General features: G+C 38.5%; 2 protein-coding genes across 6 annotated transcripts in view; one reads left to right on the forward strand and one right to left on the reverse strand.

The window, feature by feature from the left end:
* Positions 1-2,761: 2,761 nt before the first annotated feature.
* Positions 2,762-26,032, reverse strand: part of METTL9 (methyltransferase 9, His-X-His N1(pi)-histidine) — a 43,476-nt gene continuing 20,205 nt past the window's right edge. For 2 of the 4 annotated variants that reach the window (XM_081255658.1, XM_081255660.1), the window contains exons 4-5: positions 23,657-23,841; positions 2,762-3,464 (exon numbers count right to left, since the gene is read on the reverse strand). In XM_081255658.1, the coding sequence (XP_081111784.1) occupies positions 3,259-3,464; positions 23,657-23,841 (391 nt within the window). In that variant the 3' untranslated portion in view covers positions 2,762-3,258. The remainder of the gene's footprint in view (positions 3,465-23,656; positions 23,842-26,032) is intronic. The other 2 variants (XM_081255659.1, XM_081255661.1) reach the window with 2 other exon arrangements.
* On the forward strand, positions 3,471-16,623 carry IGSF6 (immunoglobulin superfamily member 6). 2 transcript variants are annotated; one of them, XM_081255662.1, is made up of 7 exons: positions 3,471-5,553; positions 8,936-9,292; positions 11,606-11,712; positions 11,845-11,865; positions 12,375-12,422; positions 12,781-12,861; positions 14,772-16,623. In XM_081255662.1, the coding sequence occupies exons 1-7, from the start codon at positions 5,487-5,489 to the stop codon at positions 14,829-14,831; spliced, it is 741 nt and encodes a 246-aa protein (XP_081111788.1). In that variant the 5' UTR covers positions 3,471-5,486; the 3' UTR covers positions 14,832-16,623. The 2 variants fall into 2 exon arrangements, with proteins under 2 accessions (XP_081111788.1, XP_081111789.1); XM_081255663.1 differs by lacking the exon at positions 11,845-11,865.

Here is a 26,032-nt window from a genome sequence, read left to right on the forward strand (position 1 = left end):
GCAGGCTCAGCGGCCATGGCTCACGGGCCCAGCCGCTCCGCGGCATGTGGGATCTTCCCGGACCGGGGCACGAACCCGTGTCCCCTGCATCGGCAGGCAGACTCTCAACCACTGCGCCACCAGGGAAGCCCTTAAAATAAAATTTTAAAAAGCAAATGACAACTAAAAAGAAGTTAGAATCAACTCCTACATAGAAGACAAAGACAATACAAATATATTAGAATTGATAAAGGTAAGCAGCAAAACATATGAACACCTATATAGATAGCTACGGTAGATATGAAATTGTTTTTCTTGTGCTGTTCACTGTTGCCCAGCTATTGTCTCATCATCCACTGACTGCAAAAAGGCAGGCTGTTGAATTTTATATTGCGGTAACATTTCCTTAATGATTCTGGGTGCATTTTTTCACTTAGATCTTAGCATGGACACAGTGTGAACTTCCTTCTGCCAATTCATGATTTTCTACCTTTGATAAGTTGTGACTTAGTGAGCATCCTGGTTGTTTCAAGTCAATTACGAGCCCAGTGTTGTGCTCAGTGGACTCCTAGGCAGCACAACTCAGCCTGGACAACCCTGGCTCAGTCCACCAGCTTCCAGCTGCAACATGGGTGCATTGGATACAAGCTTATTTGGGGGGTACTTAGGCATCTGCACAAACATAGTAGGTCACTTTAGCCACTAGAAGCCCCTGTTGAAGGTGCTGTAGCTTTTAGAGAAAAAAGAACATGAAATACTTTTATCAGTAACCAAGCAGCGGGAAGCCATTGATGAAAGCATCTGGCTTCATTATGAGTCTATTTAAATACTATACTCAGAACTAAGTGAAAACAAAGCTTTACTCAGAAAGACGACTTGAAACAGCTAAGTTTTACTTTATTTCCCAGCCCACCTTCTTTTCTGTTAAAGGTCAAATGTGTAAAAACTGATGCGACATTGAGACGGGTAGAAAATACACTGTCTCTCTTAACAACTCTGCACAAGGGAGAAATGACTAAGGCTATTGTGTCTCCTTCCCTTCCCTTCCCTGAAATCAGCAGTCTAAACACTCAAGGGGCTTACAACTGCAGGTGCAAAGAGCTTTGACTCACAGGTGCAGCTTGCATTTCCTTTCTCTGTGACCTTTAAGGTCAACTGGTTAGCTTGCTTTGACCACAAATAGAGCTCTTCTTAATTCCTCTAGTACAACCTTAACTTGATATGAAGCACTTACACAGGAATGGTGTAGACAAGAAGGCAGTTTATTGTACTTTGGGGAGAAAAAAGAAAAAACATGACTCCATTTAGGGAAAAAAACAGCCATTGACACTCAGTAAGCAACACTGCCATCTAGTGGAATGGTGACACACCATCAAGACTTTCAAGACCAGGCATGAAATGTGAGCGGATTTACTGGTTTAAATTTTCACCAAAAAACCCCGCACTTTTGAGAAGCTGGCTTTCAGAGAACCTCAGATTCTGAGAAAGTATTTTTACCTTTGAAATAAATTAATGTATATGCTTTCTCTGATTTGGGGGCTAAAGAATGAGGTGTGTGTTTTTCAAATAGACTCTCAAATCTGGATTTCAAGGTTATGAAACACTTTGGAGCAGCCTGCCTCTTTGAACATCCATCACTCTTGCACTCTTGTTCGGCAGTCTAAATAGCAACCCCTGATGATGACAGTTTATAAAGAAGCAAAACTCAACTATACAAGAACTACACTAAGTTTACTCATTTCCTCTATTTTTACAATCTAAGGTGCTAAGTATTTGCACTTCACTTATTTGAATTCCTGGAAAAAAGCATTAGAACACACCAATAACACTTTTGCATAAATCACATAACCCAACTCTTATGACTACACAATAACAGTGGAAGACATTGGTGTGAGGACGTGGGAATGCTGTTCTCAATGAATAATAAAGTCATTCTTCTCAAGGATTTAATTCTCCTTTACACCCAGGTGTTGCAGTAAATGTGTTGATCTGATAACTTCTATGAGCATATAAATGAGGATATTTAATGAAACACCTGGCTGACAAAAGAACTAAAGTTGTGAGAATAACATACTAATAGCCACGATCTCAAATTGGCATCTCTGTTATTACTGAGATTTTAGATTCTGGGTTAAGTGCCCTGCTCTTTGTAACATCCATAATGGTTATTGATCTTGCTAATGAGTTCCTCATTGCAACATTTCTGGATACATAGTTGGAGGCACTTGCTGATTCTAGAATGCATGAGTCTGACATGGTTTCCTCAAACCACACTCCTGGCAAACTCTAAACTCAGTTAAGGATTTCGATAAACTCAGTTAAGGATTTCGAAAGAGCCGAGTTCCGGGAAAGAGGTATACAAGTACAGAGTAAGAAGCTGAATTAAAACATTTTTAGGTTGCATTTTTGTCAGAAGACAAAACTGAATGTTTCAGTGCTGAGAACCTGAGACTGTCCAGAAAAAACAAAATTCTGAATGTAGGACAGAAGCTACCACAAAGTCAGAATCCAATGTTCCGCATTTCCGAAAACAACATGAGTTAGGGAGTGAGAGTGGTCCTCGAAGTACTGTATCTGAATAAGGTTGTTCTGAGGGTTCGTCTGGGTTGCCTGTGTTCACCACACCTTGCAGTAAGCACCCCACCCCCATCTCAAGCCTTCCTTCACCGCACATTCAAGTCGACTGCATCCTTCACATACTGCTACTATTTGGGTACCCCTGAAGCCAAAGCAATGAAAGATGCTAGGGAAGCCTTATATTAATTCAAACATGATGCCAAAGTCATCTCCAAAAAAGTTTATTAGCATGATTAAAAACATTTTCTTGAATAATGATAGAATTTCTAAACATGAAAGAGCATCAGTGGCTATACCCTATAACCAATATTTGCAACTGGATGGACAGCATTATTGCCAGTCTTCATTTTATTAAAAACAATCCATATTTATTGGTTCCATGTGAAGTCATGACTATTGCTTTGCCTGGGAATGAGTCCCTACTGCAATTAAGTATAAAAAATATCTTCCATAATCGAAGTGTGACCTGCATTACTGAGTAAAGAGTTAATAAAAATCCTCAAAGAGTTGGGTTTTTGTTTTTTAAAAACATTCCTTTTACACACTACAAAGAAATAATTAGTATTTTGGCTTTTAAAATTCCTACATGATATTTAGAGTGGCAGTCCCCAAAGGTCCTCCCTTCACATAACTGAGAACGCAGACCCTCTTCCGGAGCATACATTCTTGGGGTGGACTGTGAAGACTTCAACCTCCACGTGTTTATACTGGTTTGAGAACAAAGACAGCGTCATCCAGAACGTAGTAGTCATTATACATGTCACCTTCACACAGGTATGGCAGTCTAGTGAAAGCTTCGATAACAAAACCAGCTTTTCTGAAAACTTCAGGCAGACTATTCACTTGTTCTTCCCAATTCTGTCCCTTGATTTCCAAAATTTCTGATGGTTTATCCCACTTGCCACCTACTAAAACAAATAAAAACATTAAGTTAAATTCTTGAACAAACAAGTTATTTAAAGAGGGAAGAGGGGAAGAACAATATTTGCTAAGGACTTGGTATGTGCCAAGCACTGGGTGCTTTGATGAATTATCTCCCAGGTGACCCAGCAGTAGGACAAAGAGAGGAAGTACAGACTTAGGAGAACTGAAGAACATGCCCCAGCCTACAAGGTTAATGAACACTGGGGCAGAAATGTAATCCCTGGTTTAACTGGACCCAAAGCCCACACTATTTTCTCTGACAGTTTTGGACATCACCCTCCCTCAGACTGACTGGTGTGTAATGGTCAATAGGTTTGGAAAACTGCTGATTAAATACTGGAATACTGAAGCAGAGAGTAACACGTAAAATTTGAAAGACGGTTTTGGACAAATGCTAGAAAATGCCACTAGTGTAGTAAAATTATGCAACATATTAACTAGAGAGGTTTATCAGGCTGAAAATAAAAATAGGCTAATGAAGGGTTTTAATTTATAAAAACAGATCATTCAGTATGTTTTTCAAGGGAGGTCAATCCACTCTCTAACTTTTCAGAACAATTTCATAAAAGTTAAGCTCCAGAACCGGAGAGAGGCTAACACACTAGAATGGATGAATCAATCCAGCACTTCTTGGAACAGTGACTGAAATCTATGTTATGTTAGTCATTTCCAAACGCATGAGCATCAGATGCCCAGGTACTGGGGGGCTAGAAAAGGTCTTCAAGTTCACACACATACCAAGCACTGACTACAGACACACAAACACACACACACACAATAGTATATATAAATTTGAGGGTGCCTTTAGATGCTATGATGATGGAAAAAACACACAATAATACTAAAAGTGTTACTAAATTCAGACTGAGAATAACTTTCCATAAATGACAAAATATAATCAACAGGTGCCAAGAGTACAAACAGTACAGTAGAAAGATTTTTCACTCTTTTCAGTGGCCCAGCACCCTCTTTCTGGTGGAAGACAAAGCCTGGGGAAGCAGCTTTCCCTGCCTTTCTTGCAGCTAAGGCACTGGCACACGACCTAAGCTCAGAAACACTCGCCTGAGACCTGGAAGGAGGAGCTAGTGACCCAGAGAAGTGGGGACATCAGGCTCTTCTCTGGGGAGGCGGAGCAGTGGCGTGAGACCAAGCAGCTGGGGCAGCGTTGAGCGGTACTACCGACAGGCTTTGGTCCAGCCGCAGCATCTAGTGCTTGGCGGCAGCAGTGTGTTCTTTGGATCAGTTTCATAGTATGTTTTGGGGCATGTGTCTTGTGTGTAGACCCCCATACACGATTCTCTAGTCCTTCCAGTGACTCGCTGAGCTACCCCAAATCCTTTCAATAAATTACCCTTTGCTTAAGTCAGCCCAAGTCATTTTCTGTTGCTTACAAAGAACCTGACTGATGAAGCCCCCAAGGGGCTGGGGATGACAGAGATTCCACACATTTGTTTCACAGCACAATAAAAGGGGTCACACAAAACTGGGGCACAACTAGTTAATGGTACACAACTTAATTCTTCATTGTACTCTGATGTACTGTTCACTAATTTTTCTCTTGTCTCTACGTGAAGACACTTCCTTCTGCTTCTCCTCCATTTCCAGAAGTTACTGGCCCAGCACTAAGCACAAATTAGATGCCCCAAGACCAGCGACTGAACTGCTCTAGAAATTTAAAGTACGAATTATCCGTCAAACAATACATCCTGAGAATATGCACCACATGTAAATCAAAATCTCACTCAAAACATCTAACATTTTCGAGGATTTGTAAAATCCAAGAAAAATGTGAACATATGAACATTTAGAAATGTGCTCTAGGCTAAAATCTCAACTTTAAATGGTGAAACTGGATTACAAACAATCTTTACACAATTTCAAAAAGTTCCCGATTATGGTTCCTTAATAAGAGTTCCTCTCTTTGGTTCTTCCTTTCTTTAAAAAAAAAAAAGCCAACTCTCTTCAAATACACAGTCCCATCAACCACGTCACACATACACACAGAAATGGAGACTGTGAACAGAGGCAAAATCATTCTCGGTCTGGAACTCAATCTGATTCTATTTCATGTCGGTAAGGTTCTTTTATTTTTCCCTCCATTTTATTTAAATCAATTGCTACTTTTTGCCTAATTAATTTATATTTTAAGACCCTACAGATTAATTTTTAACTGTATAACATTATGGAAATTGTCTAAAGTGATAAATTTCCTTTTTTTTCTCAGAGAAACAGGTAATAAAAGAATAGCTGAGAAAAAATTTCATATTAACACTGAAAATTTCCTTTGCTCTTATGCAGCTTTAAAGAGCACCTCACCAAACAAAGGGTTGAAAATATTCATAAAATCACATGTTAGTAATCAACAATTCAGTTCCCATACAGGCGAACTCACTCTGCACTAAACAATACTTGAATATTTTTAAAGAACAGTGCTTCAGAAAAGCTGAATTTCTATAAATTAAAGTACTTGTCATTTAAAAAAACAACTGCAATGGCTCCTTCCTTGAAGAATCATCATCTCATAATATATGGATGCCTATGCCTGTTTTTTTCTCTGTGAAAGAGTTTCCTACATCACAGGTTCTAATAAGCTCACCACAGTTCTAATAAATCTAATAATCTCAGATTTGCCCACAAAGTTTGGGTCATAGGGCAGGAAAGGGAACAAAAGCTCTTAAAATTTTTTCTCATCTGTCAAGAAATATATTAAAATGTTAACAGTGATTTTGGTGGGGGTGGTGAAAGGACTATGGGTGATTTTTTTGCTTCTACTTTCAGTAATAGTCTTTTTTCCCCTAATATGTATATTTTACTTCTAATATATTTTAATTAGTATTATTTTAAAGAAGAATTCTTATCTTTTAAAGATATATTTTGAAAGTTGTACAGATAAAATATCTGGAATTTGCCCTAAAATAACACAGGAGTGAAGGAGCCAGTAGGGAGAAGAGGTGAAACAACACTGGGTTGAAGTCAGGAGATGGCACAGAAGTTACTGTGCTGGTCGACTATTTCTGCACATGTTCGAAATTTTCCAAAAAGGCTTTTTTTTAGAAAGTGTCAAAAAATTAATTTTCTATGTATTTTCTAGTTTGGTCTTCAAAACTAGTAATCTTTTTTTTATTCCCTCCACTAAGAAGATAAACTTTCAACCTTTTCAGAGGGTACTGTATTAAAAAAAAAAAATCCTACAGAATGTGGGCATTCTTCACGAGAAACTTTTCACAGGAGTGGTCTGTGGTGTGACATATCACCCAAACTTCCCTTTTTTCAATAAGATGTTGCTTTACAGCATGGGGGAGGGAGCAGCAGTGTCCTCAGAGTCTGCGCTCTCACAGGAAACCACTGCAACTGGTTTTCTCCCTTCTCAGGCAGTAGTCAGAAATGAGCAGAGATATGGAACTCCAAAGTTGCGAATATTTATTTTACCCTGGAGCGCTAGCTCTCCAAGAAAAATGTTAAAAGGCAGCTTCCCTGTTAAAAACTCTATGTGACAGAGGACCTGACACTGGGACACCGCTGGTTAACTTGGTGGCTCTGGCAGGCCCACTTCCATTTCAAGTTTCCATACATAATGATCACTATACCTTGTAAAGCGTTTCTTTACTTCTAAGGTGACTGAGTCTGGGTAGGAGACCTGTGCTTATAGTTATCAGGCTTAGGAGTGAAGCTAAGTCCCTCAGCTGAAGAAGTCGGGAGCCTGGTCTTCTCCAAGTGACTTTACCCTCTCATCTGGTTTACATTTATCAGGTTGCTAAAAAGCTCCCAGCTCATCTTCAATTGTACAAATACTAAAATTAAAACATGGTGAGAACAGATTTGCATCACAGATACCATGATTCTAGTTTTAATTCTTCTGTTCTGGGTCAGGACCTGTAACAAAAATGTTAGCTGACAAAAAGCTCTTCTGAAACTTACATCAGACCACTTGGATTACTTTTCAATTTCCTTTACAGTAGCAAAGGACAAAGTCAGACAAATAAGACCACATGGAAACATATAACCAGGCAAAGTCAGACTAAAAACATGCAAAAATGCCAATTTGTCTCAACCAATACTATTTCACATAGAGCCGCCCCCTTGATCCCAAAAGGGTTGAGGGGAGGTCTTCCCATTTATAAACACCTGAGTGGCTTTCCAGCTTCACATGCCTGGGACCAGATAGAAGGCCAAAGTAGGGACCCAACGTCTATGACATGAAAGCAGCAGGACGTGGTAGAGAGAGCACTGGACAGGGTATCTAATCCCGGCCCTGCTAACGCATTGCTGAGATGTCCACCATTATCTCGAAAATAGGCATATGACACTGCCCATTAATGGAATAATGGTGGCAGCAGAAATAGCTACCTTTTATTAAACACTTACTAAGACTTAGGTAAGTAAATACTCCTTAGGCATCCACGGCCTCACGTAAACTTCCCGCTAAACTCATGAGGTGCACAATACTATCCCCATTTTGCTAATGAGGAAACAGACCAGAGAACTAGGAACTGGCAGAGCTATGATCCGAACTAAAGTGTGTGCTCCATGAGCTATACTCTCATCAAATAGATGAAAGCTACAAGAGACTACAAAGCAATGTACAAGTGCCAGGAAGAAATCCAACTTGCTGGGCTGTGGCACGGCCAGCTCATTAGGCCTCTGCTCAGTAATCAAAGACACTGTAGGCTAAGCCAGGGCTACATTTTCCCAGATGTACATCTTGCCTTTTATAATGTTTCCCACCGGGACAACTAGACTCATAAAAGAACAATTGTAAATTGTCATGAATTCCTAGCAATCACAACTGCCACAAGGCCCCCCTCAAAATCCCAACTGCCCATGTGCTCAATCAGTGGATGTGACATTTGCATGAAGGGCTTTGATACCTCTTACCACATTGAATACAACACTCCTGTGAGGCCAGGGGGTACAGATGAGGAAACGGGCCCTGAGAGAGTAAGTGATCTGCATAGGGAGGTCAGAGGAAAGCTTGTACGCACACCACCCGTGTACATGTGGGCCCCGAACTTCTGACTCTGGATCTGCTGCCACCTCCGCTCACGACAATGCAGATTCCTGGGACCTCTCTGGGGCTGCCCTCCAGTACCAGACATCACTGCACAACAGCAGGCCGAGGTTAGGAAACTCAGAGAGTTAGGAAAAGTGAGGAATACCAGTGTCTACTTTTTTTTTTTAGTCTCTCAAATTTTTTTAATTGAAGTAAAGTTGATGCACAATGTTATGTAAGTTACAGGTGTACAACCTCACAATTTTTAAAGGTTCTACCCCATTCATAGTTGTTATAAAATATTGGCACCAGTGTCTACTTTTACAGTCTTGTCTGTGCTGGGAGTGAGGGAAGAAAAAGAAAGCAATGGCTTTCGACAATTCTTCACCCCAAAATGTGAATAAAACGGAAGCACAAAGGGAGGTGAGAGGCCCACTAAACAGGCTCACCTGCTTCCTCCTACAGGTGCCGTGGGCAACTGTACCGTCTCGGTGGTTCAACCACCTTCCCTTGAAGTGGACTACACTCAAAAGGCTGTGACCATGCAGTGCTCCTTCTCCACAGCGGGGTGCCCTGCAGAGCGACCAACAAGCCTGTGGTTTCGTTATGGCGCTCTCCAGACCGAGAACCTGTGCTTGGATGGATGCAGAGATGAGACAGACAAATTCACACTTGCGAATCTGGCACAAAACCAAGTTTCCCTCACTGTAAACAGGCTGGCTTTCAATGACAGTGCAATCTACATCTGTGGAATAGCCTTTCCCAGTTCAAAGGAACCGAGAGCTAAGCAGACGGGAGGAGGGACTGTGCTGGTGGTAAGAGGTTAGTCAAGACTTTTTTCCCGAACACTGCGTTCTGCTCTGCCCCCGAAATGCATCACAATACTTATATGCAGAGATTATGAGGTAAATTTGATAACTTAGTACCTGAGCCAGTGAGGAGTGTGACCTGCACACAAGCTAACGTGAAGTTTGGATTCAAGAACTCCTCCGACACCATCTCCCAGCCTCCGCAGACACAGAGTCAGGGTTATGTGGGTGCTACATTCTCTTTCCATGTCCAGACTTTACTGGCAAAGGCTGACCAACTATGTCCTCCTTTTGTATGTCACACTGATTGAAATGTGGTGATTAACGGACAGCCTTGTCAGTATCTAGTCTGGTATTGCACCATCTAGAACCAAACACTGGAGAAGCGTAAGCGATCAATAAATTGGACCCAGAAAAAAAAATATGCATTATGGAGAATAAACACAAATTTTAGGTGAAGCCACTGGGGGATCCCTGACCCTATGCAGACCCTTCTGGGATCCCCAGAAGGGTCTGCATAGATAATGAATAGACAAAAGGTCGGTGTGGCTCTGGCTTCTTGAGATTTACTAAAATCCATGACAATTTCCTCATGCAAGTGAGGACGCTGAGCCTAGCTAAGTTCTGTAAATTAAGAAATTAAGAGATTTCAGAGGAAAAGCTTCACGTGATTCTGGGGGGAGGAAGAGAAGAGCAGCAACTCGTGCTTTTTTTCCAGACCTCTCGCCTTTAAAGAAACTCTGCTATGATGAGCACTGAGATCATTAAAACGTAAACTCAAATTAACCAGCCTTTTGGTTTTAAAACAGGACTTTGAGGAGCCCAGATGGTCCTGTATTTTAACCCCTGCTTTGGTGTTCTAATGGCCTTTTGATAGTCCACTGTCATTTAACCTTAGTTTATTCTCACCTGTAAGGTAAATTATAAATGCGTTAATGCACATAAAGCACTTTTAATGATGCATAGCAAGTGCTCAATAAATATTAGCTATAGATATTAAAACAAACACACAACAGCTTTGGAGATTTGTATAGCTCACTGCATGCATTTGTCTTCTATAAAAAATATTAGACAGAAGAAAAATGGTTTGTAAAGAGATGAAGGTTTCAAACCTGCAAGCTTATGTGAAGAAACATTCTTCTTGAGGAGCAGGAATGAAAGTACCACTAAGACAGACAAGGCAATTTCCTTTTCTCCAGAGCTCCTCATTTCACACTTGAAACTTTTTAAGTTTTACAGATATGGTTGATTTGTTAGTTTCACAAGAAAAATGTATGTTGTATAAACTGAGTTCACAGGATAAGCATCTATGGGAAAGTTAGTTGAAAAGTACAAGTTATTCAGATAACAATTATAAATCTAAATGGATTTTGTATTTCAAATACTCAGGTACTTGAAGACATGGTGTGTTACTTCATCACTACCTAGGGCACAGGACACTTCCTGCAAGGAGGGAGAAATTCAGAATGGGCAAATGGATTCAATAGTTCCACTTCCAGAACTTTATTAGAAATAAGGGGCACATATAACAATGCCTGTCTTTTAAGCATGCAGTGAGTACTAAAATCTCAATGTACGGCCTTCTCAGGTTCTTAGAGAACTGCACTGTTCAGCTATGTGTACTAAACAGTTCAAGGTTATAAATACACGTGGGAAAGTATCTTAACTCCATAAACAGACTCTTGGTGACACTTGTACATCATATCTACTAAAAGAAACTTTAAACACCCTTGAACAAACCCTTAATGTTTATCTAACTTTAAGCAAAACTTTATATAAAAAGTGATTCTTAACATTATGACAAGTAATTAATTGAATTTTAAAAAATTTTAAGTTTTAAAAATGAATAACATGTTGGGCATAATACATTTAAAGAACTAATGAACTGGCTTTAACTATATCATACACTTGAGTACTTTCTGAATCAAGAGGCCCTGAATAGGGGCATCCCTGGTGGCGCAGTGGTTAAGAATCTGCCTGCCAATGCAGGGGACGCGGGTTCGTGCCCCGGTCCGGGAAGATCCCACATGCCACGGAGTGGCTAGGCCCGTGAGCCATGGCCGCTGAGCCTGCGCGTCCGGAGCCTGTGCTCCGCAACGGGAGAGGCTCACAACAGTGAGAGGCCCGCGTACCGCAAAAAAACAAAAACAAAAACAAAAACATGCTTGCGTCAAAGAGACCCTGAATAAATTTTTATATGAATAGCCAAATAGAATAAGTTCATGTTTCACCTCTAACATGTAGTTTCGATTATACTTTATACATATATTTGCAATAATAGCTTCAATAGTGACTGTGGTTTTTTCTGTATCTGTAATTAACAAAGAGACGAAGGTTCTCAACAAGGAACTGCAGAGTCTCCTGACGGCCCTCTTATCACTACTCTCTATCTACGTTACTGGTGTATTCGTGTTCTTCATCGTCCTCACCAAAGTAAGTCAAATTTCTTGCATTAGATGTCCTTATGGCCTTAAATATTATCATAAGGAAATAATTTCCATCTCTCCACATGTTGGGAGCCTCAGAAATAGCTCATCTAATTAATACCGTCCTTTGCATTTGCAGGAAATACCACCTGCAGAAGAGGTCTGTAGAAGAAAGCAAAAACTTTCATCACTGAAATTATTAACCAGAGTACACAATTTACAGGGTTTTCTTTTTAAAACCCAGTAATATGGGAATAAGAGACCCTTCTTTATAACCATCATACACATGCTACTTTCCACTGGTGGGGGAGGTATGAAAGGGCTAAGAACAATCTTTAAGAGCAAAAAAAAGTTAAAAGAGATTAGAAACTGCCTTTAAATATCTTTAAAAGGCCTAAAGATTTTGAGAAAGACTATCTTCTGGTTATTCACATACTACAAGAGGGGGTATGTATATGTTATATTAGGATTACTATAAATCCTACAATCAATATCAGTTTGAGCTATTTATTAATAAAGCATCTCAGAAATGACATGAAAATTATTAACTCTTACTGCATTACCATTTAAATATTAAGTTAGTTTAACCTTATTATGGTATGAGATCTCTGCCACAACTGTTGTGAGTACATAAAGTGTCTTATAAGACTCTCCTTTTCTTCTTGACAGTCAAAATCTAACACTCTAAGAAAGAAAGAAACAGAAGATCCACAAAAGGTACAGACCAATGCTTGTAAAATATCTTCCGAATTGTAGTTGTAACTACTTCAAATCCAAAATAATTTAAGAAACTCAGAACATCATCAAAGAACAACTTGCAACCACAGATACTGTTTCCTATTGTTGAGAAAAATGATAATCTCAAGTGGTAACATATGTGGTAAATTGATAGTTCTCAATCATAAATTCTACTTACTGTACTCAAAATACAAGAGTTAACTGTAGGTATAGATGTGTTGGGCAGGGTAGTTTCTGAGACTGGTGGCAATAAAGAAAGAAAAGGCTCAGATGATGTGCAATAATCATTGCTTTTAGTCCTGAGAGAGATACATTTTTTTCTTATTTGTATTTATAGAAAAAGAGTGCTCGGCGTATTTTTCAGGAAATTGCTCAAGAACTATATACGAAGAGACACATGGAAATAAGCCAACAACCTGTAAGTGTAAAATATCAAAAAAGATATAAAGCATGTTTAACTAAAAAAAACTAAGCTGCCAACAACCTATCGATCATCAAGTTTTCCTTTACAAACGTCTGAAAGAGGATTTTCACAAAATGCATTTTTATATAGAACTTGTTTTGATAAATACATAACAAAGGTCATCTGATGCAATATTCAATAGACACCAGGCTGGCATCTTAGTGACATGAAATCTTTCAGAAACACATTGGATACAGGCAATGTTTTCAGTACAGACAAGGATGCTTTTGTGGGTTGAAAGCTACTTTGTACTGTATCTTGCATGCAGTAGTAAGCATTAAGTAGATGTTGCAAACATTTGTGGATCAAATTATATAGAAAACTTACTTGTTCACATTAAAAAAGATACAGCTAATAAAAATAAGAAATGAGGGGTTTTTTTTCAGTCTTTGGGGTTGCAGTCATAGGAAGAATACATCTATATTGACTACAATACATTCTGATAGTGTTTCTTTAAAGTCCTATATAAACAGGTTTTTCAAACAAGACATTGTTTTAGAGCAGGAGAGCAGATGGTTTCCATGATGCATGATCAAACTGCTCAGGTTTAAATTAAAATGTATACAAAATAATGAACTTATATACTAGTAAAGATATTTTCCTCTTAAACAGCAGCCACGAGGTCAAATGAAACAGAATTCTGATATGAGGTGTGGGTTTTTTTTTTTGCTTTGTTTTGTTTTTTATTTATTTATTTATTTATTTATGGCTGCGTGGGGTCTTTGTTGCTACGTGCGGACTTTCTCTAGCTGCGGCGAGCGGGGGCTACTCTTCGTGGCGATGCACAGGCTTCTCATTGGGTGGCTTCTCTTGTTGCGGAGCACGGGCTCTAGGCACACAGGCTTCAGTAGTTGCGGCACGCAGGCTCAGTAGTTGTGGTTCGTGGGCTCTAGAGTGCAGGCTCAGTAGTTATGGCGCACGGGCTTAGTTGCTCCGCGACATGTGGGATCTTCCCAGACCAAGGCTCGAACCCGTGTCCCCTGCATTGGCAGGCGGATTCTTGACCACTGTGCCACCAGGGAAGGGAAGCCCCCTGAGGTGTGTTTTCTAAAATCCGATTTCTGAAAAGGATTTTCATCCAGGAAAGAATATCATCTACGTAGTCACTTCATCCTTCAATGTATATACAAATACATAGAGAAGTGGCCTAATTACCTAAGATGTCACTCTGAATAATTATACATGCCTTTTCATACTCTTTTCTTATTGATGCTGGGGCATCTTTATCAGCAAAGAGACCAAGTTAAATGGCCTGAAGACAGGCCTGGGAGTAGGAATTTCAAAGCTCTAAGCCAGGGCTTTGACAATGGCATCTGAACAAGAAAATTATTCTTGGGACTTCCCTGGTGGCGCAGTGGTTAAGAATCCGCCTGGCAATGCAGGGGACACGGGTTCGAGCCCTGGTCCGGGAAGATCCCACATGCCGCGGAGCAACTAAGCCCGTGCGCCACAACTACTGAGCCTGCACTCTAGAGCCCGCGAGCCACAACTACTGAAGCCCATGTGCCTAGAGCCCGTGCTCCACAACAAGAGAAACCACCATGATGAGAGGCCCGCGCACTGCAATGAAGAGTAGCCCCCGCTCACCGCAACTAGAGAAAGCCCACGTGCAGCAACGAAGACCCAACGCAGCCCTAAATAAATAAATAAATAAATTTATTTAAAAAAAAAAAAAGAAAAGAAAATTATTCTTCAGTTCCCATATCTTACTCCAAATAAAGGGAAAATGGTAACTGGACCTTTAAGGTTACTGGAAGGGTATTTAGGACCCAGAATGCAAGATAGCACTGTAGTTTATATGTTGCTTGTAGTGTGGGGTTATTGGTTACATAACTTAAAATATGGCTTATTATTTACTATTGCAGCAGGAGAAAGATGACACTTATGAAAATAGAAGAGCACTTTCTAACTATGAAAGACCATAGAAATCTTCTGATTTTCAATTAAGTCACTGAAAATCCAACTCCAGAAGTTATGGAAGTGTTAATGGACATACACTGATCAGGGTTTTTTAAAAAACAATTAAAGTAAATGGAAAAGTCAACTGGCTACAAGAAGGATGCCAGAGTATAAGGAAACTATTACTAAGAGTAATTATCACAATACTAAAACCCAACAAAATGCAACTGAAAAATACTTTCCTAATTTGCTAGGAGAATTCTAAGAAGTCAAACATCTTCAAAAACTTTCAATTGTAGCATATATCCTATATTTGTTTCATTCAACATATGAGGTGCACCACATGATGACTGTTACCCTGAAGAAGATTTGAAGTCACACCATGTGCCTCAGTCTTGCATGGAAGAATTGTCTCTACGGTGTGTAGAAGTGATGGGCCATTTAGACTAAGTTGGCAGGGAAGGAGGATGGAGGGAGGAAGGAGAGTGGCAAAATTTGAGTGGGAAAAAATCATCTTGAAAAGTATTTTGTAGCAAAAATTATTTCCTCTGGTACTGCAATGGGGCAATGGTATAGTGCACATTTTCCTACCAGGGCATGCAAAATAACTTACATCATGCTACCGACAAAAAGTGAGACCAGAATAGAATACAGAGTAAGAATACAATAACTAAAATACAGAAAATCCAAAGCAGAAGGTTCAACCAGAAAACACCTCAGAACAAATAAGCCACATCCGACTCTAGATGTCAGTCTCGTGCCAAACAACAGCACCAGGGAAGGATTCGGCAATGCACTGTTCCTGACAATGCCCTTGCAATACTTATTTTTTTTCTCTTTTAATAAGTCATTGTATTACACACACACACACACACAAATATACATATGTGCACATACATACACACTTATACAAACCTACACTTTATACATAGCTGGGATCATACTAAGTATATAGTTTTGTATTGTACATTGCAATGTTGATTTTTAACCAACTTAGGAGGGAAATGTTAGGTAAGGGACTGGGTATACAGCAAGGATGTTTATGGCACTCATTACCATCTCACTAAGAAAACATGTTATGAATTGTTCTCTGAAAGTTACTTCTGTGTAAAAAAAATCTATTTAAAGTACCTACAAGTATATGTTCATTACTAAACATGAATTACAACCTATTATGTTTATTTCATTAAAGTGCTTCTCTTAAGCTGGTATAAAATGAGATGTATTCTTATTTTTAAAACCCAGATCAAATTTTAGAATATTTTAAGATCCCTTGAAAGCGTTTTGTACTAATGGTTTAAATCAGTAATCTCTAACCTTTCTAATCACATGTGCCAGGAAAAATGGGAAGGGGAGAGAGGGGAGCACATAACCTCATTTTATTTGTGTGTAGGATGTATATACGTGTGAGTGCATGTGTGTGATTTATATAGTGTATGCATATACACTTATGTGTGTATATATGTATACACAAAAATAGAAATTAAACAATGGGCATTAAAAGTAATGTAAATAAAAATGTTAACATTTTCTTCCTATATCCCAAAATAAATTGTCTTGTGTACTCCCTCCACTTTGAGAGCACTGGCCTGGCTGAAATAAATGAACTTCCAAACCAGATGGCAAAAAAGGTAACCACTAACGCCATCTAGGTGAATAGAAGAAGTGTTGGATTCGATCATTTCCTTTTCATTTCTGAGAATCATTACTTGGTACTTTCAGGGCTGAAAATATACTGTTCTTTGTGTAACTAACAAGAAAACAAAATCCCTAAGACAAATTCATATTTGATTCAGATTAAATCTTTGCCAATACAACCAAAGACTGTGTTTCAAAGATTGATTTTTAAGCTAAAATTTGGAATACACTTTTCCAAGTAGTTATATTCCCTGAGGTCATATATGAGCACCTGATGTATATATAATATTCATTCTTTTATCCATCCATGTAGTCAACAATATTTATTGAGTGCTATACTATTATGCAACCAAAGGCCTCTTTTGCAGGCTATCCTTGGGCCTCACTGAACTTGTCCTCGCCTGTGAACCCCACCTTGTTCACATCTTCATGCTTTTGCACATGCCATTCCCTCTGCCTGGTAAAATGCTCCACAGATACAAACAGGTCAAATGTCACCTACATGAAAACTTCCCTAGCAGTTAATGGATCTTTCCTTCTCTAAACCGATAGTACTTTGTCATGTTTCTTATCAGACTATCCTGCCATTGTCTGTTTACCTCTTCTGAACTATTCTGTAAGTATTTTAAAACTAGAAGCACATGTCTCATTTCTTTTTATTTCTACTGCCTAGCACTGTCTGGTACATAGTAGGCTCTTAAATGCCTTTATATGAATGCAATTGAACGATGTTTCTATAGAAAAATATTTTTTCAGCATTTCAACTAAGATATGAAGCACACTTCACTCCCCAGCCATTGATTCTCACCCCTCTTCATAAGGACTGTTCACTGAATCCCTAACATTAATTTTCCTGCTATCTGAGCATACAGAATTTTCACTGGAAAGGATTAAGCTATAGCTTTCTGTTTAGATTTATATTTCCCAAGACAATGAAAAGAAAATAATATTAAAACAACTTGGAGACGAAAATGGACAGACATGGTTCTAGTGTCTATACACCCTACCCTCTAGAAAAGAGCACTTAAACCCACATACCAAAAGCCTAAACGAGATTTTCAGAATAAGTCATTTCTTTCTCTCTACTATATAAGACCTGAGAGAGTCTGAAGCCCTGGGCTAATAGGCATATAGTTAAGTGTCTGTGGAGTCGAGTCACATAAACCGATGGAAAAGGTACAGATTCTGAGACCAAGTTAACATGCAAAAACATTGACAAATACTTCAAAGTGAAGAACTGTGAACAAATCTGATCAATGAAGCTACAAATAAAATAAAAGCAAAGTAACGGAATAGGATGCAATGAAAAAATCTAACATGTATCAAATACCAATACTGAGATAGACAAGGTTGGGCACTATCCTTTAAATTACGTTATTTAATCTTCACAACAAACCTCAAGGTAGGTATTAGCCCCATTTTTACAGATGAAACACTAAGCTTAATGAGAGGCTCAGGTAATAAGGGCTGACCCCTATTTCAAAACACGTCAGCACTCAAAGCCCATGCTCTTTCAACAAAGCAGTCCAGCCAGAGTCTTGCTTATTTCTATTTAGACTGATGGGAACCTTAAGACTTAACATGTCTAATTTAATCTGAACAATGACCCTGAAAGAAAGTGAGAAAGTTGCCAGTGGCTACCTCTCAAAACCCATAGGCTTAGCTGGTTTCACAGGAGAATTCTACCAAATTTCCAAAAGCAGATAACCATAATGCTATTTAAACAGTTCCAGAACGTTAGAAAGAACTTAGAAACTATTTTTTACAAAACCAGCAGAACATTGATACCAAAACATGACAAAGATAACATCCTCCAAATAAAAGATCAGTTCAGACCAACTATCATTTTTCAATAATATTAATGCTAATATTTTTATTTAGAGTTTTTGTAAATACAATCTAGTGGTGCATACAAGACTATTCTGCCTAAGCCCAGAGATGCAAGAGTGGATATGTATTAGAAAAGTACTATTAATTTAATAAGCCAATGGAGAAAAAACCCTATCTCTATAGATGTTGAAAACACAGGTGGCAAATTCAACATTGATTCCTGATTTTTTTAAGCTCTTAATAAAATTGGATTTTTAAAAAATATGTATTTCAAGCCAAACAGCAATCTCAAGCCAAAGACAGAATCATATTTAAAGTATTTTTTCATTAAGGTAAAAAACAAATCAAAATTTTCCACCATTATTTTCTTTAACATTTTCTGGAAATAACTACAAATTCACTTGCACCAAAAAAAAAAAAGTCTAAAAATGAGAAGTAAGTATTAAACCATCTGCAGATGTTATAACTGTATTAAAAAAAAAACCCAAGAGAATCAATGCTGAAAACTATTGGACACACTAAAATAATCCAATAAGATAAATGGTTACAAAACTGGTACACACACACACACACAAAACAATTGCTTGTCTGTGTATGCATAATATCCACTCTAAAATATGATGGGAGAGCCATTTGAGACAACATGAATGAACTTGTAGGACATTATGCTAACTCAAATAAACTAGACACAGAAGGACAAATACTATATGATCACACTTATATGTGGAATTGAAACAAGTCAAACTTGCAGAACCAGAGAAGAGAACGTTGGTTGCCAGGAGCTGGTGGGTGGGGGAAATAAGAAGATGTTGGTCAGAGGATACAAACTTTCAGTTATAAGATGAAAAAGTTCTGGGGATCTAATGTACGGCCTGGTGACTACAGTTAATAATACTGAACTGTATACTTTAAATTTGCTAAAAGAATAGATCTTAAGTGTTCTCATCACACACACACACACACACAAAAGGTAACTATGTGAGGTAATGGATGTGCTAATTAACTTGATTGCAGTAATCATTTCACAATGTATACGTATACTAAATCATCATGTTGAACACCTTACACAAAAATGTTTGTCAATTATATAAAGCTGGGAAATTTTTAAAATTTTTTTAACCATGAAGGAAGAAAAATTCCTATTTATAATATCTCACACACACACACCATTAGAATAAATCTAACAAAACTTGTGCAGAACATTTATGAAGAAAATTTTGTTACTAATGAACATAACTAAATAAATTGAAAGACATTCTATTATTAGCTAAGAAGACTCAATACTCCCTAAATTAACCGATAAATTTAATATAGGGGAACTAGGCAAGTTAGTGCTAAAGTTGATCTGTTAAACAAATAAGCCAAGAAAAATCTAAGAGAAACTGATTAAGAAAGACTAGTGCTATGATACTAACAAGAATGATAAAGTTACAGTAATTAAAGTAGTTTGGTATTGGCACACATATAGAAGGATAAATCTTAAGAGAACAGAACCAAACACATTATAGGACTTTAGTCTATGATTTAGGTGGCATTTCAAAGCATTGGGGAAAAGATGATTACTCAATAAATGGTATTAGGACCACAGTGTAGCTATCTGGAAAACTCACTCTTTAACAAGCAGTTCCACTCCTAGAAATGTATCATCCAGATAACCATAAACCTTACTTCCTTCAGCCTTTTCCCTACATCACCCTCTAAGAGAGGCCCTTCCCTGAGCACCCTCTTTAAAATTATAGCACCCAAACCCAACCCCCAATTCCAAGAAGCCCCTGTTTTACTTTTATTGTTTATTTTTCTCCATAGCATTTATCACCAACAACATGCCATTTTTTTACGGTCTGTCTTCCTCATTAGAACATAAGCTCCATGAGGACAAGGATATTTGTATGTTTTTCGTTCATTTATCTCCAGCATCACTCAGTAAACACTTTTTAAATGATAAAGATATTCTGTGGCATAAGAGTATCCCTTCCACCTTCACTGCAAGCTCAGTCTCACAGTGTAAATATGCTCAGGCCAGACTCCCTCCCCAGACCTGCATCACAATTGTCCTAACCTGCCTGCCAGTTGCTGGTTGGGCAGGGCATGTGCCCCCATCCTTGCCGATGGGAAAAAGTGCGATGTGCCAGGGAGATTTCTGGAAAAGGTTTCCATCACTTTAGGAAAAAAAAAAGTATGGGAGAAAATGCCTCTTTCTTTCCAAGACTCTGTCATGCCTACTCATGATGCTTGGCGCTGCATCAGCCATTTTGTAATTGCGAGGGGAATGTCAACACACTGAAGATGAAGAAATGAAAGCAAGTTCTGAACTTCAGTGGACACTTTCATCACTGAATTAACCAACCTTGGAATCACTTTTCTAAAATAAACTCTTAATTTTTAAAAGCTACTTTTAGTTGCTCCTTCTGTTTCTTGAAGCAGAAAACATCCTGATACCTACTTACAGGTGTGCAAAAGACTTGCCTAAGAATGTTCATTTCACTTGTAAATATTTATAAAGCAAACTGCTGGTATCTAAAAGTAATAAGTCAACAGAGGCCTCCTCTAGTAAAGTTACCAAATGCCCAGCAGTGTGCTGGTAAAGGTTTACCAATCAGCTAGGAGAAGGGAGAGACTATTTGTAGAGTTTGCCAATTTCCATGGTGTAAGTACTCCCATTGAGGTCAATTTCAATAATGGCCGAGTTTAACAACCAGTTCACTAAATTCCTGCCAAGATAACAATCAGCTCTCCTGAGCCAGTAAAACCAGCTCCAGCACACCACTGCTTACACGTAGACAAGGATGTAGATACTTACGCACTAGAAAGGAATAATTGCCTAGACACGCTTAAGTGGAAAAGGGCAATGAAACTATTTATAATGGGCTTTAATTATAGAATCAATTTTTTCATGTTCACACATATTTGCATAGACTATCTTTAGAAAACTATTCAAGAAACCTGAACAAGATTGTGTAAAGAGTGGATAAGAAACCTCATTTTATACTCTCTTGCAAGCTGCTTGAACTCTTTTTTACCATGAATTACCTTTTCATAAAAATTACAATTTTGAAAAATTAAACATCACTAAATTTTCATTTTTGCAAAATAAGTCTCCTTTTCTTGATTACATACTTTGCCCCTTTTTGATGCTTAAAACAATTCTTACTAGATTTAATAACCCCCAACCAGTACTGGGTCAGTAAACCAAACAAACTGAAATTACAAAGATACATTTTGCATTTTTTCCCTAAATTAACCTAAGCAACAGAATTGCTGTGGTTCAACTTCAAGACAAATCAAAAAAATTACACAAGTAATCATTTCATCTACAACTGTTTTTGTTAAAAAATAAATTAAGCCAAGTGTGAAAAGTACACTCACATATCCTTAAACCAGCCCCATATACGTGAACTCACAGCAAGATCACTTTGCACCTCCTGGGTCTTCACACAGTGTCACATGGAAATCATCAGGATCTAATTAGTGACTTAGAGAAAGGAAGCAATAATAGAGTGCCACAAGCGGTCTACAAAACTTATAGGTCACTAAAAGTCACCCACAGCAAAAAGGCTCCACGGCTCAGGTTTGCTATGTATCAACACCAGACTCCTTGGATTCAACAGGCAACTGTGCAACCACAATCAAGGAGCTTGTTTTCAGGCCTTACTAGAGACTGCCCTCTTGTCCAGTTTAACTTCTTTTCAATTTTTAGTGTCAGAAACACAAGGAGGGCTCCCCTGGTGGCGCAGTGGTTGAGAGTCCGCCTGCCAATGCAGGGGACACAGGTTCACGCCCCGGTCCGGGAAGATCCCACATGCCACGGAGCGGCTGGGCCCGTGAGCCATGGCCGCTGAGCCTGCGCGTCTGGAGCCAGTGTTCCGCAACAGGAGAGGCAACAACAGTGAGAGGCCCGCGTACCGTAAAAAAAAAGAAAAAAGAAACACAAGGAAATTAAATTCATGGTTAGATTGATGTTTTTTCCCTTGCTCTTCCACCTCCTGCTATGCCAGGAAGTAGCATTAAAGTTCCATCGTGTGGTTGCCCAACAGGACACAGGAAGCCTGGACCTTACAACCTGATGACTAGTGACTGCAATGCAGTGAGATGGAGCCGAGGTTTAGTTACACAGGGAACAGCACTGAAACAAGGTCAGGCTGCTAAATTATCAAGGACAACATTTACCAGGTTTTCCCCTATACAACACATATATGCGCTTATATGGGCACTCACACATTAAAGCAGTTTTTTTCTTTACCATGACAAAAGGATTCAACACAGGAATGTAAAAATGGAGAAGTTAGATGGGGGAGGGGACATCTATTCTATCTATTCTCCTTCCCACCCTCCTATGTCTAAAGAATTCTCCATTTTCCCCACCATCAACACAAACCTAAAACCATTTGGCAAACGTTAAGACAAGCATGAAATCAGAAGGGACTAAGACCTGAGGGTGAAAAAATAAGAACAAGAGAAAAGAAGGAGCAAGTGAATGGCAACACAAATCCACAGTTATAAGCAAACTTCAGTGTTATTCCTTAAGACACAGATTTTCACAGGCATTTGATAATTACGATGCTTTACAAAATACTAATGGATTTCTTAAAAACGTCTACAAGCTCTTACGAGTTTTTGAACCCAAAGCTGAACAAGGCAGTAAAAGAGAAAAAGTAAAGATTTAAAAATATTAACATGTATTACTTATATAATAAATAATTTTTACATTACTGTACAATAACTTACGAAAATTCAAAAGAGGTTTAAAGTCATAACTTTCAACATGATCTAAAATGCAAACCACATAAGCTAAAACCAAGTATGAATTAATGTCTCTGGCCAAAAGTAAACATGAAGCAATATGAAATCAAACCATTTCTTCTGAGATATTCTTCATTCAGTATTGCTGAAGAGCAAGACCATGCAATCAAAAAACCAAAGGTCAAAGAAATGATACATGCTGGGACACAAATGGTCTTCAAAAGGAAAAAATGGATAACAACAGCATTTATCATTATTAGAGTCTGGGACAACAGATGTAACATTTGGCAGGTATATTCAGGTACATTAAAAGGCATGATTTATTGCTTGACTCAGCTCATAAGCTAATAAATTAGTGGTTAAGGCTCCATTTAAAAGCATTTTAGGCTTTCAATCTTGAGCAGGCAGATCCATCTGAGTATTAATTCTTACCACTGCAAAGGGAGTACTAGAGTTCTATAAAATCCACATTAAGACGAACATTAACCAAGGTGGTATTTTACATGGTTTAACTGTACTCTGTTAAATTCCAGGCTATTCTGAGAAATACCAGTCCATGCCTAATTGTGCATAGCACAGAGTCACAAATACCAATAAACACCAATTCTGGATAACAGGTTGGTAAGTGGGTGACCACACTTACCGTTTTCCACATAGGGATGAAAAGGTAAGACCAGAGCAAGGATGACCCTGCCTCTAGTTGGCTCCAAGACACTTCTGATATCTTTTAACAAAGTCAGGGGCTGATCACAGCGGTCCAGCAAATTCAAGCAGCTGATGACATCATACTGGAACCCTGTATTCTGCCATTCATTTATACCAAGCACTCTGGAAAAATCAGAAAGATACAAACCCTCTTAAAGACATCTTTAAAAATACTTAGATGCCAGTCAAGACTTTAATTTTGTCTTCTAAATCAAAGTAAGTTCAAAGATCTTCATTTATAATTTATATTTGCAATAATAAAATGGCCATACAAAAGTAAACAACCATATTTCTTTAAATTTAGCAATTCTCCTATTTCCAAATCTCAAAACATGCAAAATTTCCTTTATAAGAACTAGTATGTTTAATAAGTATGAAGATATAAGATGATAAAAATGGTTATGAAACTGGGGCATCCAATTCTTGAACATCAGTTAATGAACAAAGAATCCTACTTTTACATTCACTGGAATGTAATCGTAGAATACATCATATATTCATGTTTTCTATTCCTAGGGTCCCTCCGATTTTTAAGAATGGCTAGGAGTGGTATAAGATAATTTCCATTCACGTCTTTTGAGCACACCTCTATTCCCAGGAGAGAGATACTATTTCATACTCTAGAATCTTCATATCTAAATAACTATATAGAAAAAGATAAAGCACAGGACATCCTATTAAAACAGTAAGTGAAGGACATAGTTAACACACCACTCTCGGCCCTCAGTATCTCATGAACACACAATCAGTCTCTCCCTCCTTCTCTCTCCTCCCTGTCTTCTCTCACCCTAAGAACATTTCTAGTCCTTTACAATGTTTTACTCACAGAGAGGAGGAGTCCTTATATCAAGAGGCTTTGTTAGCCACACCATTAAGGCAATTCTATAAATTACTCACTCCTGCTTGGTTATACCAATCAGAATGTGGTAGGTGAGGCATGTTATGATAGAGACAGGAGGAAAGGAAACAGGAAAAAGGACCTTTGGTAAACAAGTCTTTGATCACGTTCAGCAGATAGAGATATCTTAGAAAATTCTAGAAGCATAATGAGGACTGTTTAGGAAAACTCATAATGACATTTTAGAGCATTTTTGTATAGCAGAATAAAAAGAAACACTAACTACTCAGGTGTATCTTCTTTTCAATCTAGATTTTTTTAAAAACTAAAGCCTCCTCCAAAACAAAACTGACAAACTTCAAGGAGCTAGTCAGATTTCTTTGTTGCTTGAAATTAGGGCATTAGAGCTCCAAAATCACTTAGTTGTACCAAAATTGTTACCGCAATGATGATTTTAGGAGCTGTATTTAGCTCACTTAAAGTAGAGAGAAGACTCTACTTTCAGGATAAAAATGTCATCAATTCCCATTTTAAAAGCAGAAATGAACAATTAAAAAGAAAGACTATTTATATATTAATACCTTAGCCAAACAGCCAATTTAAATTCATAAACTTGCAAAAGACAAATTATATATTTGATTTAAAAAACCAAAAAAAAAAAATTTAGGCCTGATCTAAAACGAAGCAGAACCCAACATCATCAGCATGTTTTAATCTTGAATAATCTAGGCTTCCCTTGTGGTGCAGTGGTTAAGAATCCGTCTGCCAATGCAGGGGACATGGGTTCGAGCCCTGGTCCGGGCAGATCCCACATGCCGCAGAGCAACTGGGCCCGTGCGTCACGGCTGCTGGGCCTGCGCTCCGGAGCCGGCGAGGCACAACTACTGAAGTCCGAGCACCTAGAGCCCGTGCTCTGCAACAGGAGAAACCACCGCAATGAGAGGCCAGCGCACCACAACGAGGACGGGCCCCTGCTCGCCACAACTGGAGAGGGCCGCGCGTATCAGCAAAGACCCAATGAAGCCAAAAATAAATAATAAATAAATTTATTTTTTTTTTAAATCTAGAATAATCTCACTAAATCCATCTCAGAATTATTTGAGGGTAGGTAGTTTCCATGTTGGTAATTTTGAAAGACAGAAACACATGCTCATAACAGAAAATTATAGCCTTAATTCCGGGACAGTTAAAACTATACCTATAGAGATCCAACTTCATCTTTACTTCTGTTTTGTGATTTCTACTTGTAAACTCAGTTCCACTGATGAAGACAAATTTATCAGCCCCACTCAAACTGCATATTAGCCCAGGAATCCTAACAAATTGTTAGAATTTTCCTCTTCTTATGAGAAAAATGAAAGAAGTGACTTGTCCAAGGTCACACTGTAAATCTCTAGCAGAGTAGAATTACAACTTGGAAACTCTCCTAGTATGTTATTCAGGTCAATGAACCTGCTCTCTCCATATAAGGTGAGA

This window comes from Mesoplodon bidens, assembly GCF_964165515.1.
Source record: "Mesoplodon bidens genome assembly, chromosome: 15".
Lineage (NCBI taxonomy): Eukaryota > Metazoa > Chordata > Mammalia > Artiodactyla > Ziphiidae > Mesoplodon > Mesoplodon bidens.